Here is a 14,387-nt window from a genome sequence, read left to right as displayed (position 1 = left end):
TTACGTTTGACAAATTTGACAAATTGCGGTCTAGTACCCCCGCGAGTCTTGGTTTGCCAACATGACGAGGTTACCAAGCCGATTTCAACGGTCGTTATGTCGCGGATCAAACGACACGGAGCTCTTCCATAGTTTTATCGTTTCACTGGGGACACGAAGAGCCGCCTGGCGTCGCTCGCAGGGCTGCAATTGTGTGGCTAGAGGATTGAAATGAAAGATCAACCTTTGCCCTTGAACTCTGCGGTGGATTTGTGGCCGTGGCCACATTTTAGCCTGGGATTTTTGACTTCGTTCGGCAGGCTGTTCCGACTGAGGTGTTTCGCCTTGTCCTCTCTTTATAAAGGGAAAATCGGAATTCAAAAAAGTCGCTTAAATCAAGTTCAATCGGTAAAATAACCACACCAGGAGCAAACAACACATGTATGGAACAAGGTAAGCCATTTTTATTGAGAATTTTCACTTTTAACTACCTCCAAGGATATCTTGTAGAAAATCCCATATAAACCCTTATAATTCGATGCCATATTGTGTTGCTTGTGTGGTTCATAGAGAGCTTGGACTGCCTGTGGCGTGAGCAGATCTTATTATTCATTCCCAGCGCTAGATTGAAGTCTTGTCTTCGACCCTGAAAAACCTACCTTTTCCGTTAGCTCAGAGCATAAAACTACATATAAGCGCCCTGGTTCGTATTCCCTGCCTTATTCCCTGCCATCGCTGTGAAAAATACGCAAGAGAATCTCTCAACTCTCACCATTTGATCACGCAACTTGACAACATCCATGCGAGAGCCCCCGACATGTGTGTGAATCCGCGCGGATATATGACGTCAGGATGGCGCAATTTGTTCTAAAAATAGAAAAATTGTCCCATATCATAGGTGCGCGCGAATCCCGAGACTTACGGTCTCCGTCCCCGATTATGGCTCCTGGTTATGGCTGCTCTTGAGCCATATTATTTTGAGCCAAACATTCTCCAAACTCCGAAATGATAGCATTAAAGATAGAGAAGTGGATAATCGCTTGGAAAAAATGATGCCAAGTCATTTGCAGGGTTTTTTCCTTCCCGCCAATTTCGAGCGGACGGAATGACGTCACATAAACACGGCCTGACTGCCAAGACAGATTCAAAATGGCGACAAACAATAGACTGCAAGGCTGATACTACGTGAAAACGTTTCGAGACACCAACATGACAAGAAGCGATAAAGTAGGATCGCAACAGTGAACAGCTGCTTCGCCCTTCTTGGGGCTCGTCAGCATTGTGTAGCGAAGATATGTAACGCCAGCCCAACAGCCAACGCACATAAATTGCAAAATGACCCGTTCACTATATCAAGTTCCGTACTTTGAACTCACTTGCGCCCCGAAACACGCGTTGCCACATCACGTGTTTCGGGGCGCAAGAAGACAAAGTGTCATGATTGGTGTCTCGAAAAGCAAAAGAATAAATGTGGCTGGACAAGGCCAGCCTAAACATTTAAACATTCAACCGCATGGCCAGTACCATACCTTAAAAACGCAGCGTATCAGCCTTGCAGTCTATTGTTTGTCTTCATACATTTTTTTGGCTGATCAGATCTCTTGTAGATCCTACATTGGCAGCGTTTATCGTATGCGGTCCTTTGCAGTTTCTGGTTTCTCAAAATGGCGGCCTCCGAAGTTGCTTCTTTCGAGACGAATATCTTCAGGATAGCGGACACCTCTGAGGCTGAAACTTCGGTGAGTGGAAAGGCTGAATGTTTTCTTACTATCGGCGAAGACAAAAAAAGTAAGCTTTTTGGAGTGACCTCCTTTAAATAGGTATTAAATAGCGGTTTTGCTTTGATTGAGTGTTCAGTTTAGGTTTATAAGACGTTTAATAAGTTTTTATCTATTGGAGATAAAACATATACAGCTGATTCGAGAAAGGTTGTCCCACAAAATTGCAGAAGCGCACGCGTTAACGTTAGCGCCGAAAGTTATTTATTAAGGTTTTCTTTCGTTAGTTGATTGAAGTTCAAGGTGCTTCCCCGCGATAGAAGAGGAAAACATTAAATACGGGTTTTCATGTTCATCATCATCATCATCATCATCGTACTTTATTTGTTATAGTGGGTTTTCCTTCCATCAAGCTAAAACTCCGCGAACTTTGATCAAGTTACGAGAAAATGTGACTACTGGCATGACACCCTTAGTTAATGTTGCGTTTGCGTTTCCGCTTTTGCAGGACAATCTTATTCATTTCAGGTTTGTCATTTGCCGGTCGTGAGGTTCCTATGGGGAGAAACTGTCCTGGAGGTCCTGAGTAAAGTCCGTGGCCGCATAGCACAGTTTACACCTGTATATCGGACCGACCTGCGCGGAAAAATAACTGAGATTGTTTTGAATTAAACCCTGTTTTAGACGTACGCGTTTTCCGCTTCTCACACGCTTCTGAGATAGGAATTTGTAACGATATCATAGGCATTTTACAGTGATAAAACATTTTTTGTCTCATTTACATGTAGCGTAAGGCCATAAAAAGCGGCCAAAGGGGGCCAATTTTTGAACAACCTTCAATACTTATCATTTTAACAAATGCACCATGAAAAGCATTTTTCGAGGCACTACATTTCCATTCCATTTCTATTCTACTTGTTAGCCTAATTTTCGCAATTAGCGGCAGAATCATCCCCATGGTTATCAAAGATGGCGTGCACGATGAGAATCAAGCCTCATCCTTGCCGTGTCCAGCATATTAACGAGGCTGGGTACAATGCACGCTTCTGACTAGTAACCAGCCGCTATTTATGTGTGTTTGGGGCGAAAGAGGATTAGTGATCAAATTTGCAGCGATCAGCGTTCAAAATGGCCTAATGTGGCTTTACGGAATGTTGATTTCATATCTAAATCTATAGTATATCCATTGTCACACGGGAAACAAAGCAAAGCTGAAGAGTGAAATTTCTACTCGTTTGTGCTATACAAACAAACAATCATTTTTTTCCCTAAACGATAAAATAACTACTCACTACAGCACGCCTCCATAAAGCATGCTGCTATAGCCTATCATATTGCACCAATACTTGCTCTATACTATAATTATTTTTTCCACTTTCTTTTTTAAATTTCTTAATCATCACCTTGATACATCTACATCAGAGAGGAGTTATTATTGCTCCGTACACAAGGCTTTTCAGCAATAATTATAAAAAAATAACCATAAAAGTACAAAACTTTATTACAAAACAAAAGAATGTTTAAGTTCAAACTCTTCCCGCGAGAAAAAATATATCCCCAAGAACAGCCGCTTCCTCGTCATCTGAGTTGACAATGTCACTGGTCAGCGGACTCCTCTCTTTGTTAGTGTCCTGTGAGTAACCAGAGTCTGTAGTGTCCAGTCCCCCCAAAACTCCTGGATTTGTGAACAGGAAATCTTCGTGTTGAGTTGTCTTGTCTTCTAAGTCCTCAACAATCTCCACGAGTGACAGTGGATATGTGCTGTCGAGAGTTGCTCTACGATGGAACAATACAGAACGAGACAAGAATTGATGTTCACATGTTTATAGAATCCAGACTAGTCGTGTAGTATTCAGACGCAATAGTAAATCTCCACTGTGTGCTTTGGGTGCGCACTCGCTAAAGGAATACGCGCACGAAGAAAACATGCTCTCCATTTATCAGTTATACACAAGTTATGTAACGCTTTCGAGTGGTATACATGTACCATGAAACTTCCCACTTGTCCCTTGTATTTTCTCGGTAGACAGCCGTAGAGTAAGTAAAAACATGATACATGTACATTCCCTACCTTTCTACGCCTTGCTCCAAGCTTCCATGACTGAAATCCATGACGTCATCAACATCTGGGATCATGTGATGACCACGTGACTGTGCTTCACGGTCAACATCACTGTACAAGGAAAAGTGCTTGTCGCTAGGCACGGCTTGTCTCGTAAAAGTGCCTTGAAAGCGAGAAGTGGGAGGCCCATGGTAAAAAGATTGAGGCTTTGTTCTTCTTGCACCGCTAAGAAGACTATCTGATCGAAAACTTTCGGCTACAAGGCTGGATCGTTCAGACTTCATGTCATAATTAGATCTTGGATATAATAGACTATTGCTTTCTTTTCCACTAAAAGTATCGTGATCAACATTTAAGTCGTGATTATGCCTTCTTTCTCTCAAGACCATCAGTGCTCTATTAGAGGACTCGTCATGACCCCAGCTATGAAGTGAATACCTAGAGCTCGCAGGACGGCTGCCATGATAACCTGCGCTCGCTCTTCCATCCGTGTGTTGTTGAATGACTTGCGGATTATCGTCCATCGAGTGCCCCTCGTACCCAGGGGCTGCTTTCCCGCGATAAGAATGATCAGTGGATATGTGTAGCTCGTCTTGAGGTCGAGGCACTTGCCGGTGTTTAAAGTTTGACCTTGGGTGACCGAGACTTGGAGGAGCAGATAGCACTCGCCCCGGGGGATCTGGTACATGAGGATCTTTGTTTTCTTTTCCGAGCTGCATTCTAACAAAACGAAAGAAAGAAATGGTTCACTTTACTCTAGATCGACAGTTAGTTTTTTTGGATCGTCTTCTCAGAAACGAAACGGTTTTGCGTTGGCATAGTGGCGACACTATCCAATCAGAGCAAAGTTCGTAATTGGCAATATTAACTTGTTCCAGTTTGATCAACAAACTGATGAACAAATGCTGTTTAGATGTGATAGCCACATGCACAAGAGGAATAAAAATGAATCACAAACTGAGTTTTGATGAGTGAAATGATTCTAAGCTAGATTGAAACTACGCAGTATACCAAAATGCAAAGTTATCCCATTATGTATTAAGTTGTCATGGAAACATGGCGGAAAATATCTGTAACAAAACAATGCATCGAAACAAATTGTGGTATGACTCACTACTTCATGTTTCAAGTTACACGAATATACAGTAAGGAAGAACGCTTGAAATGCTGGTTTATCGTGGTGGTAAAATTGCAAAGCAAACCTGCAATAGCGAGTTCTGAGTAATGTAATAATCGCCCAGGTTTTCTCGAGGGTAAGAATCCTAATCTAAGTCCTGGGTCTCGCCAACAGTAGATCCGGGTAATGAAACACCATTTCTTTTTGCAATAGCTCTATGTTCGATAGATGATCATGATGTTTGTAGAGCAATATCTGACGATCCTAATCAGCAGGACTTCTGACCTGTTATTTCCGTCCCTGTAATCTGTGCTACTGGACATTTCATCTCCAGCACATCTATCTTCACGCACTACGCATGCTCCAGTAGTAGACAGATTGCGTGGTTGCTTTTCACCTACATCGGGTGTACGATAGCCGTTTGATGTTGCAGACGAGGAGGCTATAAGAAGAACAGTAATAAACAACAACAACCTATAAATGACCAAGTAAACAGAGTGTAGAATAGACGGAGTCAGTCACAAGCTTCACTTTCAAGTTGTCTATTACAAAAAAGATCCAGCTGAACAAGATTCGGAAACCAGATTCCGCACAGTATAAAATTTACCCTTGCAAGCAAAATGCACCCTTTGTAATTAACCAATCTTGCGGTAGCACAATATTTTAGATAAATTTTATCTGCTGGTTAAAGATTTATCTGCGGTACAGATTTATTGTCACTTTGAAAATGAGGGACTAATATATCAACAGTGGCAATTGGAACGACATGGTCTTTAATCTGACATACAAGTAACACGCAATAAAACAACTAGCTTTCTCGAACAACCCAGCGAACTCAAAAACCAGAAAGCAAAGTACAAACAGCTAATTTCCCTGCATAAAATGGTGAACCATCAGTGATTACACACGATAAGAACAAACCTTCTGGAGTTGGAACCAGTGATCCAGCAGGCGATATTTGTCGAGGCTGTGACGTTGGCCTCGGCACTAGAGACGGAGCTGCTGGCGTCTCGTCTACAACTGTCGTTAGGTGTTTCTCGCGAGTAGCAACAGGAGTGACCTGTTTATAATAAATCAAATCACAATCATCGAATATCAGATCATATTCAACACAAGTCTGGTAAAAGGGTACATACCGGTACCTGTACACGAGAACCTATATTGTAAAACTTCCAGTGACTAAGAGTCCTCAAGCACACCAGTGTTTCATCTCACTTTTACTCTGATCGATTGTTTATTCACAAACAACTCCAATTTTATAAAAATAAGACTCCGTTAGGTCGTGTCTCTGTGACGGTAGGATTTATTATATGCGCACATGCTAACAAACAAAAAGAAACACAACTTTGGTCTCTGATTTCTCTCGTTAGAACGAAGTACATGTAGTTCAAGCAGCTTTCTCGAAAAACTCTGCCAGTGCATTCAAAAACCTTATATTTCATATTTATTCATGCATTCATTAATTTATATTTTATTTTGTTACCCATAGTTAATAGAATAACAGAATATGTGTTACCTGAGTTGCGGATGATACATGGTTTATAGATTGATGCCTCTGCGTTGACGGCTGTTGCTGCTGTTGTTGTTGTTGTTGTTGTTGTTGTTGTTGTTGTTGTTGTTGTTGTTGTTGTAGAGTCTCGACCTGCTGCAGTTGTTGCTGTAGCTGTAACTGTTGTTTTTGCAGTTCAATTTGCTGTTGTTGAAGCTGTAATTGGAGTTCATATTCACGGCAGTACAGTCGATACACAGCGTCCAGTTCAGCTGAGAAACTCCCCGAGACTCCAGAAACTTCAGAGAAAGACCTGACCACCAAAAAGTAACTTACAATTACTGCATGTCCCGAACGTTTTGCTACCGGTTTTAGAACATGTCAGAAGTATTCCAACAGTTCTGCACTTTGCAAATGCCAGTAGCGATGGAAGTTTACAATCAAAACTGCTGAAGAGTTCCGAAAACAGACGTGATGTGCATAGTAATCTTTATTGCGGAGAAATCTTGCAATCTACACCGACAAGGCAAGGCTGTGGTCTAAGAAAATTTTCAAGGAGCCCAAAGGCTCCTAACCATGAAATCCTGGGTGCCCTGCACCTAAGCTTATATGAAAAAAGTGAGTTTTTCCAGTGGCCCAAAAGGCAAAAGTTAGTCGCCTTTGGCACCCGGGCTCTTCTAGAGCACAGCCCTGCAAGGATATTTCCATTATTCGGATGAATATTCGAAATCAGATTCCACGTTTCTGGCCTGGTGACTGTATCAAGGTCATGCTGTTTGTACAATGAACACATCATTCATGCCAGGAAATGCAAATATCTACCTATCCTCGTGTTTTCTTGGCGGTACTTTCCAATCAGTCTTGGTTTCAGAAGCACCATCCCCAAAGACAGACAACACAGGCTTCGCTTGTACTGCTGGATACTGACATGTAGCAGTCAACCCAGGGTGCACTGCCGGATGTGAGTTGACAACAGAGGGCAAGTGTGGATAACTTGTTACAGCAGAAGAGGTGTTTAAACTGAAAGTGAAAAACAAGACGACGTTATAGCAAATGATACCGATTGATACGTAATGTTCTTTTTTCTTTTTTTTTTTCTGATTTTAGATCAGGATCCAGTAGTTTTTAAAGGAATTTTCGAGGTCTGTGCAAGCCATGCAAGAGCAAAATCAAATGGAATGGAAATTTGGGAAGAAAGTTTCAAAAATTTGGGTGGCCTCGTACATAAAAAATTGAAAAAACATTCCATTCCAACGCCATCTATCTGGAAATCCTGTTCCATTTGCTAACTGCAGATTTTTGAAAATTGGAAATTGGAATTTTTGTACGTGTACAGTATATAGTAATATGTTACAAGTAGATTGGGAACACAAATAACAACAACTAAGGAATGAGTGAAAATGTAATTCAGCCAGGAATAGAACCTGGGTCTCTAGACTATCAATGCCTAATAAACACAGCCACAGAACCAGCCATGCTGCCAACAAAGTGGATATTTGATGTTGCTTATCGTGGCAAGGTTCAAGGAGACAGTTCAACACATGTTCTGCAATTAGTATCACCTAGTAACTACCCCCGGTCAATAGGTAATGTACGGTCCAATCACACTACAGTATATTGTTATGTAGCTAACCTTGGCTCGCTTGATTCTTTAGAGTTGTAAGAAAGTCCTTCTTTCTGAACTGAAGTCTGTGGAATTTCCACAAGTTGACGATGAGGTGATATCACTTTACTGGGCATAGCGGTAGGGAGGGTTCCACTGCTAGTCCTCACCACAGGCTTACCATCTTGAGATGGCCCCAGAATTCTCGGAAAAGATTCTCCTGTATCACTTAAAGTTAAGCTACTGCTGTGTAGTTGTGCAGGTTTTGATTTTACATCTTTATACTCTGTGGTGGTCCTGTTGATTAAAGGGAATGTTTTATTTGTCACTGGCTGTGAGGCATTTGCTTGCAATCCTGATGCATCAAGCTTCTCACTTAAAGGAACATCCAAGCCAGATCTTGTATTTCCTGGAATCTCTGTTAGTGCAGATTTGGAGGGAGAAATGTGTATAGGCTTTGGAGGAGAAACTGACGATACAAGCAATATGCTTGTGTCCTTGAAAATAAGACAAAAAACAAACAAACAAAAGTTACATGCCTCGCATAAATATCAAAATGCTTTATCAATACAGCCATGAAAAATATTGGTCAGTCTACTGCACAAGCAGAATCAGAAGTTTGGTACACATAGTAAGCCCCAATACATAGCTTGTTGATACAACATTACTGATTTGTTTGCCATTGCCTGAAATGAATTTTTTTACACACCTGTGCTAGCCTGTCTCCAGCCAATGAACTTTTCACTGTCTTTGTCGGTGATGGTGTTTTTCCATTTGTCTGATACTTCACCAGCAGAGACTGCAATTCTAGAAACCTCTTTTGCAAATCTTAAGGACATGTTAAGGGCATTCTAAATGATTATTGTACAACAGAACATGAAGAATCCTATTTTAAGCAAATGCTCATAATCAAACAAATGATGATTAAAGTAAGTTGGATACAAATCTTCTCTTTGATAACAGCATCATACTCCTCTTGAAGGATAACCAGCCGTTCTTCAAATGCCAGTCTCTCTGCTTTAAGCCTCTCCTCCGCATGTTCTCGCTCCTCTCCTACCTTAGCTAGTTCTTTAACCAAGTTAGCCACACGTTTCTTGTCTTGAGGATTCAGCTCCTTCAATGTCAACTCTTTTCTGGTTTTATCATCTCCCTGGCGCCTTCCACCTAAAAGTACAGTACAAGTAGCATGTAATAAATTAGCCCCCATTCTATATGATTGCAGGTATTACTTTATCAAGAACAAACTCATTCTCAACACTCATATAAAATAATAATTGCTGTTAATAATTAAAAAACGGGCATGATATCATTGCACAAAATTAATATCTATTAAGTAGAATGTCTCTTCCCTTTTTTTGGCATAAAGAAAACACTACACAATTAGTGGTACATGTATACATTAGATAATAGTAGAAAATAAGACGTTGTTTTTCCCATTTCCCTGTATGACATGACCAGAATGCAGGAGTTTCAAATGTGTAACCTTACCAAAGAGTTCTCCATCATGAGATAAACAAGAGCCAGAGCCACTCTTTGATGGACTTTTGTTGGTCCCACTTCTTGGCAAATCATGCTGTCTTTTCTCCAGGGAGTTATGCAGAGGCTTTTGAAGAGTCACAACTCTTGGTTTCATCATGTGCACTGGTTTTCTTACCATTGGATTCTTCACATTTACATGAGGATCAAGTATTACACCTAAAACATATAAGATATATTTTATTTAAAAGCATTCAAAATTTAAAAAATGAATGGGACACTCATACAGTCAACAAAGAGTCTTTAAGAAATGTACCTCATGCTAAAGACATTACGTGTTTATTATTGCTGCATAATGTATTTTATTCAAGTTTTTCAAGATTTTTTGGCAAGCTTAAGTGAAAATGCCTTTGTGACACAACACAATGCAGTGTCTAATGAAAAAAAGATATTGCCTGTTTTTCATTCTCACTCAGCTTTTAATTGTTGTTGTTGTTGTTGTTGTTTTCATTTTTAAGGTAATGATCGCAATGTTTCTACACAGTATTTCTGGGTGTAACATGTTATGTGCATTTGGCCACCCTGTTGTGAAGTATGTGTTGCAACATGTTGGATGTTGTTGGCTCAAATTTGACCATTTCAAATTCAAACTTGAGCTAGCCAACAACACCCAACATGTCACAACAGAGCAAAACGCATGTAACATGCTACGTCCAACAACGTTGCAATATTTTACGTTGAAATGTTGTGATCGTTTGGTTGGGGCTTTACATAGTCTCAGGAGATCTGAGACAACACAGCCACTGCAGCTTTTAGTATACCTGATTTCCTAAATAAATATACTTTGAGAGGACACTTGTATTTGAATCAAAAATAGACAATAGTACAAGAACCACCTTGGAAATATCTATCCCAACTAATCAGATGCATAATTAGTGTAATGCCATTCTCCTTGCTGAATAACATGCATGTGCAGTGCTGTGTACACAATTCCTCGACGTTGAAAGGCAATCATGCCAGAGTTCTAATACACCCTCCTCAACAGGTCATGATCACTAACAGACAGTTTTCCACTATAAGTCTACAGTGAATAGCTGGTGAACGATGTACATATAACGTTCAGTAGTTTACTTGACTATATGATCATCTGCAAGTTAGTAGGAGTTGAGAGAAGGCTATAAACTGATTTATTATATGACTAGCTCCGTGAGCAGGCAAGATGAATCAAATCCTGTGCAGTGATTGGCTAGCCGAATGGGCCAGATGGAGCTACACTGTATCTTGCCCGCTCAAGACTACACACCATGTCCCACAAGAAAAATTTCCCCGAAAGCCACATAACAAATCCTTTATTGACCAAGCTTGTTTGGTCAAGATGGCTGGATATTGGCCTCATTCCTTTTTGTGTGTTTATGGACCTTGACTCCTTCTCGGTCCATAAACATGCAAAAAAAGAACTTGGCCAATTTCCAGCCCTCTTGACCAAACAAGCTTGGTCAATAACCTATATTTGCATGCTATGATCTTGTAGGCTTGATTGTAAGTGCAGATAATTTATCAGCGAAATGTAACAGATTCTATAATTCATGCCATCTTTCACACGTTATTCAGATTGTTAGCTAACATATTGAACCAACAAATTTATAGCTGTATGTAAGCATAGATTACATTGTATTAACACACTGCTAATGGTTTATCTCTCCATAATTTACACATGCAATAGATTAAGAGCAGATACACTTTTCATCTGACCTGGCATGTGAACTTTCACAATCTTCTCATCTTGATCATCAGCTGAGGTCATCATCAACACAAAGTTGTCAAGTTCAAAATAATACACTGTATATTTTGTTACCAGGGCTATGTGAGCCCATGCAAGTTATTGGATTCAGTCATCTTTTATTTGTAAAACACAAGAAACAAAAAGAAAATGACTGGGCAGAAAAGTAAAAAGCAAGGTAAGGAGAGTACTAGGGACTCAGTCGCTCCTTGAAGCTCTTGCAGGGGAGGGGAGGCATAGACCAATTGGAGTGTAATACATGTAGTGTTGTAAATTTAACAAATCGACTGTGGTTTAGCATTGTCTGTACTCTTATCGACGGCAATATACATCATCACAGTGGTCAAAATGTTGTGGACTCACAAGGTGCAGCCAAGTGAGTCCACAACATATTTTAACCACTGTGATGACACATATCATTGTCGATAAGAGTACAGACAACACTAAACCACATTCGCTTTGTATTTTACCTCAATATCAATGTCAAAGAAAATATTTTTTTTTCAGAGCGTGATCAAGAGCATGACACATTGATGCAAGCAGCGTTGTATGGACCCTTATCGACAATGGCAAATTAGCCAATCAGGTTGCGAGATTAGTAGCAATTGTGGTAAAAAGCCAAATACAGAAAGTTTTTATCAGAGTATATAATACTCAAAGCCATGTAGTATTTGTTATGTGTTCAGATAAATTTATGTTAATTTATTCTTTTTAATTCAATACTACAAGAAACATGGGAAAATTAATTCCAGTCGATAAAAGGCCATGTACAGAGATTGATAAAATTCATCTCATTGCTTAACCCTAAAAAATTTATGTCAATCTGATAAGTCAAGTCTTGTGTGTCGTTCAAAATAAAGAACACAGCAAATCAATGGGAAAGTTTAATCTTTATCCAAGCTGGCTTACCATAACAGTACCTTATGGATTATTCAAATGCTGAAATTAACTGCTATAGAACAAACAGTCATCTAGAAGATTGAGTTTGCCAATGTTCAGTTGATTATAAAAGCTTTATTAGCCACACAGATGAATACTTATACACCTATCAATGTTAAGCTGCTGGGAGGGGGAGGCCAGGCATAGGAGGGGGTTTTGACGTAACAAGTCTGCCCATGGTTGGGACTTTTGATCATTCGCCGAGTCCCAGGGGTCGGAACTTTTAACTTTAACTATAAGTAGACTGGACCCTACAGATACCATCTTGGATGACCGAGAATGACTGGAAACAAACTGAACAGAATTGGAAGAAAACAATGTTCCAGATCGCTGGCTGGGCACGAGATGCTCAGAAGTTTGGTGTTGAACTGAACATTGTTGCAGATATTCTGTAAACAAGGCCTTTGTTACAGATCTTAGTTTTTCCTTAGTTAAAGATTAACTCCATTGCTAAGCATCATTGTTTTGTATTTTGAAAGTTGTGTATGGAAACAAATTTCCGAATCCTACATAACCTAAGACTGTTTTTAATTTAAGCTCAAGTGAATTGAAATTATGAAACATTTCACGGAATAGTGTTCTGTATTCACCTTCATACATTCAATTTGCGATGCATGTTGTTTCTGAGCATGGTTATAATTTTAGTACTATACAAAATTGAATTACTGAACTTCATCTTTATGAGCCTATCATGTGCAGTGTATTATTATGAATTAGTGAATACATCTAAGATCTTGAGTCCTCTTATGGGCCTTTTTTCATATTTCTCTACTACAGATAGAGGTCAACATTTTATTTTCATCGTTTCTGTTTAAAATGTAAGTAATTAAAATGTCACAATGGTGTAGGACATTAGTCATGATAAGAATTTCCATGTTTTCTGTCTTGATTAGTCGTATATGTTTAGGGAGTCGTCACAATTTTAACATAAATTAGTTGACATTTTTATGTTAAACAGACGTTGCATTTTGAAGTTGTTGCGTTGTAGCCTTTTATTTACAACTTTTTGATGTTTAATTCTCTTTTTGACAGACCTATGCCTTTTCTAGATAGAGTTGGAGAATTTGCTTTCTTTTGAACAACACTAATATCCCTGGGATGGGGAATTTGCACTCTTTTGACCAAGCTTAATTTCCCTGGGGTCGGGCATTTGAACTGAAAAGATGATCGGAGTTCAAATACCCCCCCTTTGCCCGCCCTCCCCCCACAGCGGCTTAATATTGATAGGTGCATTACATGGACTCAAAATCATCAATGCAAACCCTGTTAAGCTTAAATCTATACGAAAAGGCTTCATGGAATAATTCTGAAAGAACATGTTGGACAATTACGATGCTCGAAATTTCGTAAACAAAGCTAAAGGTTTCAAAACATGAAATTAAATTAATAATTAGTCTTCAGTTAATTACATGTAAAGGGACCAACTAGTCCGTCTAAAACTTAAACTTAAGTTCACAATCGAGCAAATGATCTCTTCCCTTCGCACAATTTACTACCTTTATAAAAATGCTATTAAAAGGCTATATAGATATCACGTGAGTAAAATGTCTGAAAAGGATACGATCTTTTGACCAAAACACATTCGTTTTGGTAGCTCTCTTCCCTTTGGCCGCCATATTTACTTTTGAAAAACACCGCCTAGACCCCAATCCCCAGCCGGGCAAAATTTTTCGCTTGCGTCGCCTGCTTCGCCGCAAACGTCTCGTTTTCCGGAATTTCGGAAAATGCTGTTCCATGATCTTTTTCCACTGTTCCTTGACTCCTGAATATGTATGTAATAGCCTGCTAAAACGAGTTGCAACCTTTTTATTTTATTTGATTTTTTGATTTCCGCTCCCTATTCAACCTAACAATCAATATCATAAATGATTATGTTTAACCCGCTAAAAGGAGTTACAACAACAATATTTTCCACGGATGTTCTTATCACCAGCGGGGTTGGTTTCAATTTTTCTTCGTCGGGAAATGTCAGCCCGATCTGGTATGCTTAGCTTCGCGCCCGCTGCGGGCTGTGGTTGCTATCTCAAGTGGTATTAATTCTTCCGGCTCACTAAGGCATCCGCCAGTTTGAATTTATCAACCCACCGCTGACCACTCGAATCGCCTTTTCAAACCACAGGCAGCCCAATGTGGACAAGCCCCACTGTGTTTAGAACACTAAGACCATATGTGACGGTTGTGACCAAACAAGCGAAAAAAGAACTACATAAGTGCTTCATATGCC

General features: G+C 39.8%; 1 protein-coding gene across 1 annotated transcript; it reads right to left on the bottom strand.

Moving 5' to 3' along the window:
• Positions 1-1,836: 1,836 nt before the first annotated feature.
• LOC110057283 (uncharacterized) lies at positions 1,837-13,899 on the bottom strand. The gene is made up of 12 exons (XM_020763875.2): positions 13,725-13,899; positions 11,197-11,238; positions 9,457-9,663; positions 8,911-9,132; positions 8,678-8,796; positions 7,999-8,465; positions 7,188-7,385; positions 6,393-6,678; positions 5,798-5,936; positions 5,162-5,318; positions 3,769-4,479; positions 1,837-3,473 (listed from the first exon to the last, which is right to left on the bottom strand). Exons 1-12 carry the CDS (start codon positions 13,897-13,899, stop codon positions 3,224-3,226), a joined length of 2,973 nt encoding a protein of 990 aa, XP_020619534.2. The 3' UTR covers positions 1,837-3,223.
• Positions 13,900-14,387: the final 488 nt, after the last annotated feature.

This window comes from Orbicella faveolata, unplaced genomic scaffold (assembly GCF_042242905.1).
Source record: "Orbicella faveolata isolate gen_17 unplaced genomic scaffold, um_ofav_v1 contig_1, whole genome shotgun sequence".
NCBI classification, from domain to species: Eukaryota; Metazoa; Cnidaria; class Anthozoa; order Scleractinia; family Merulinidae; genus Orbicella; species Orbicella faveolata.
Note: the sequence above shows the minus strand (reverse complement) of the source record. Positions and strands in the feature narration are given on the sequence as shown.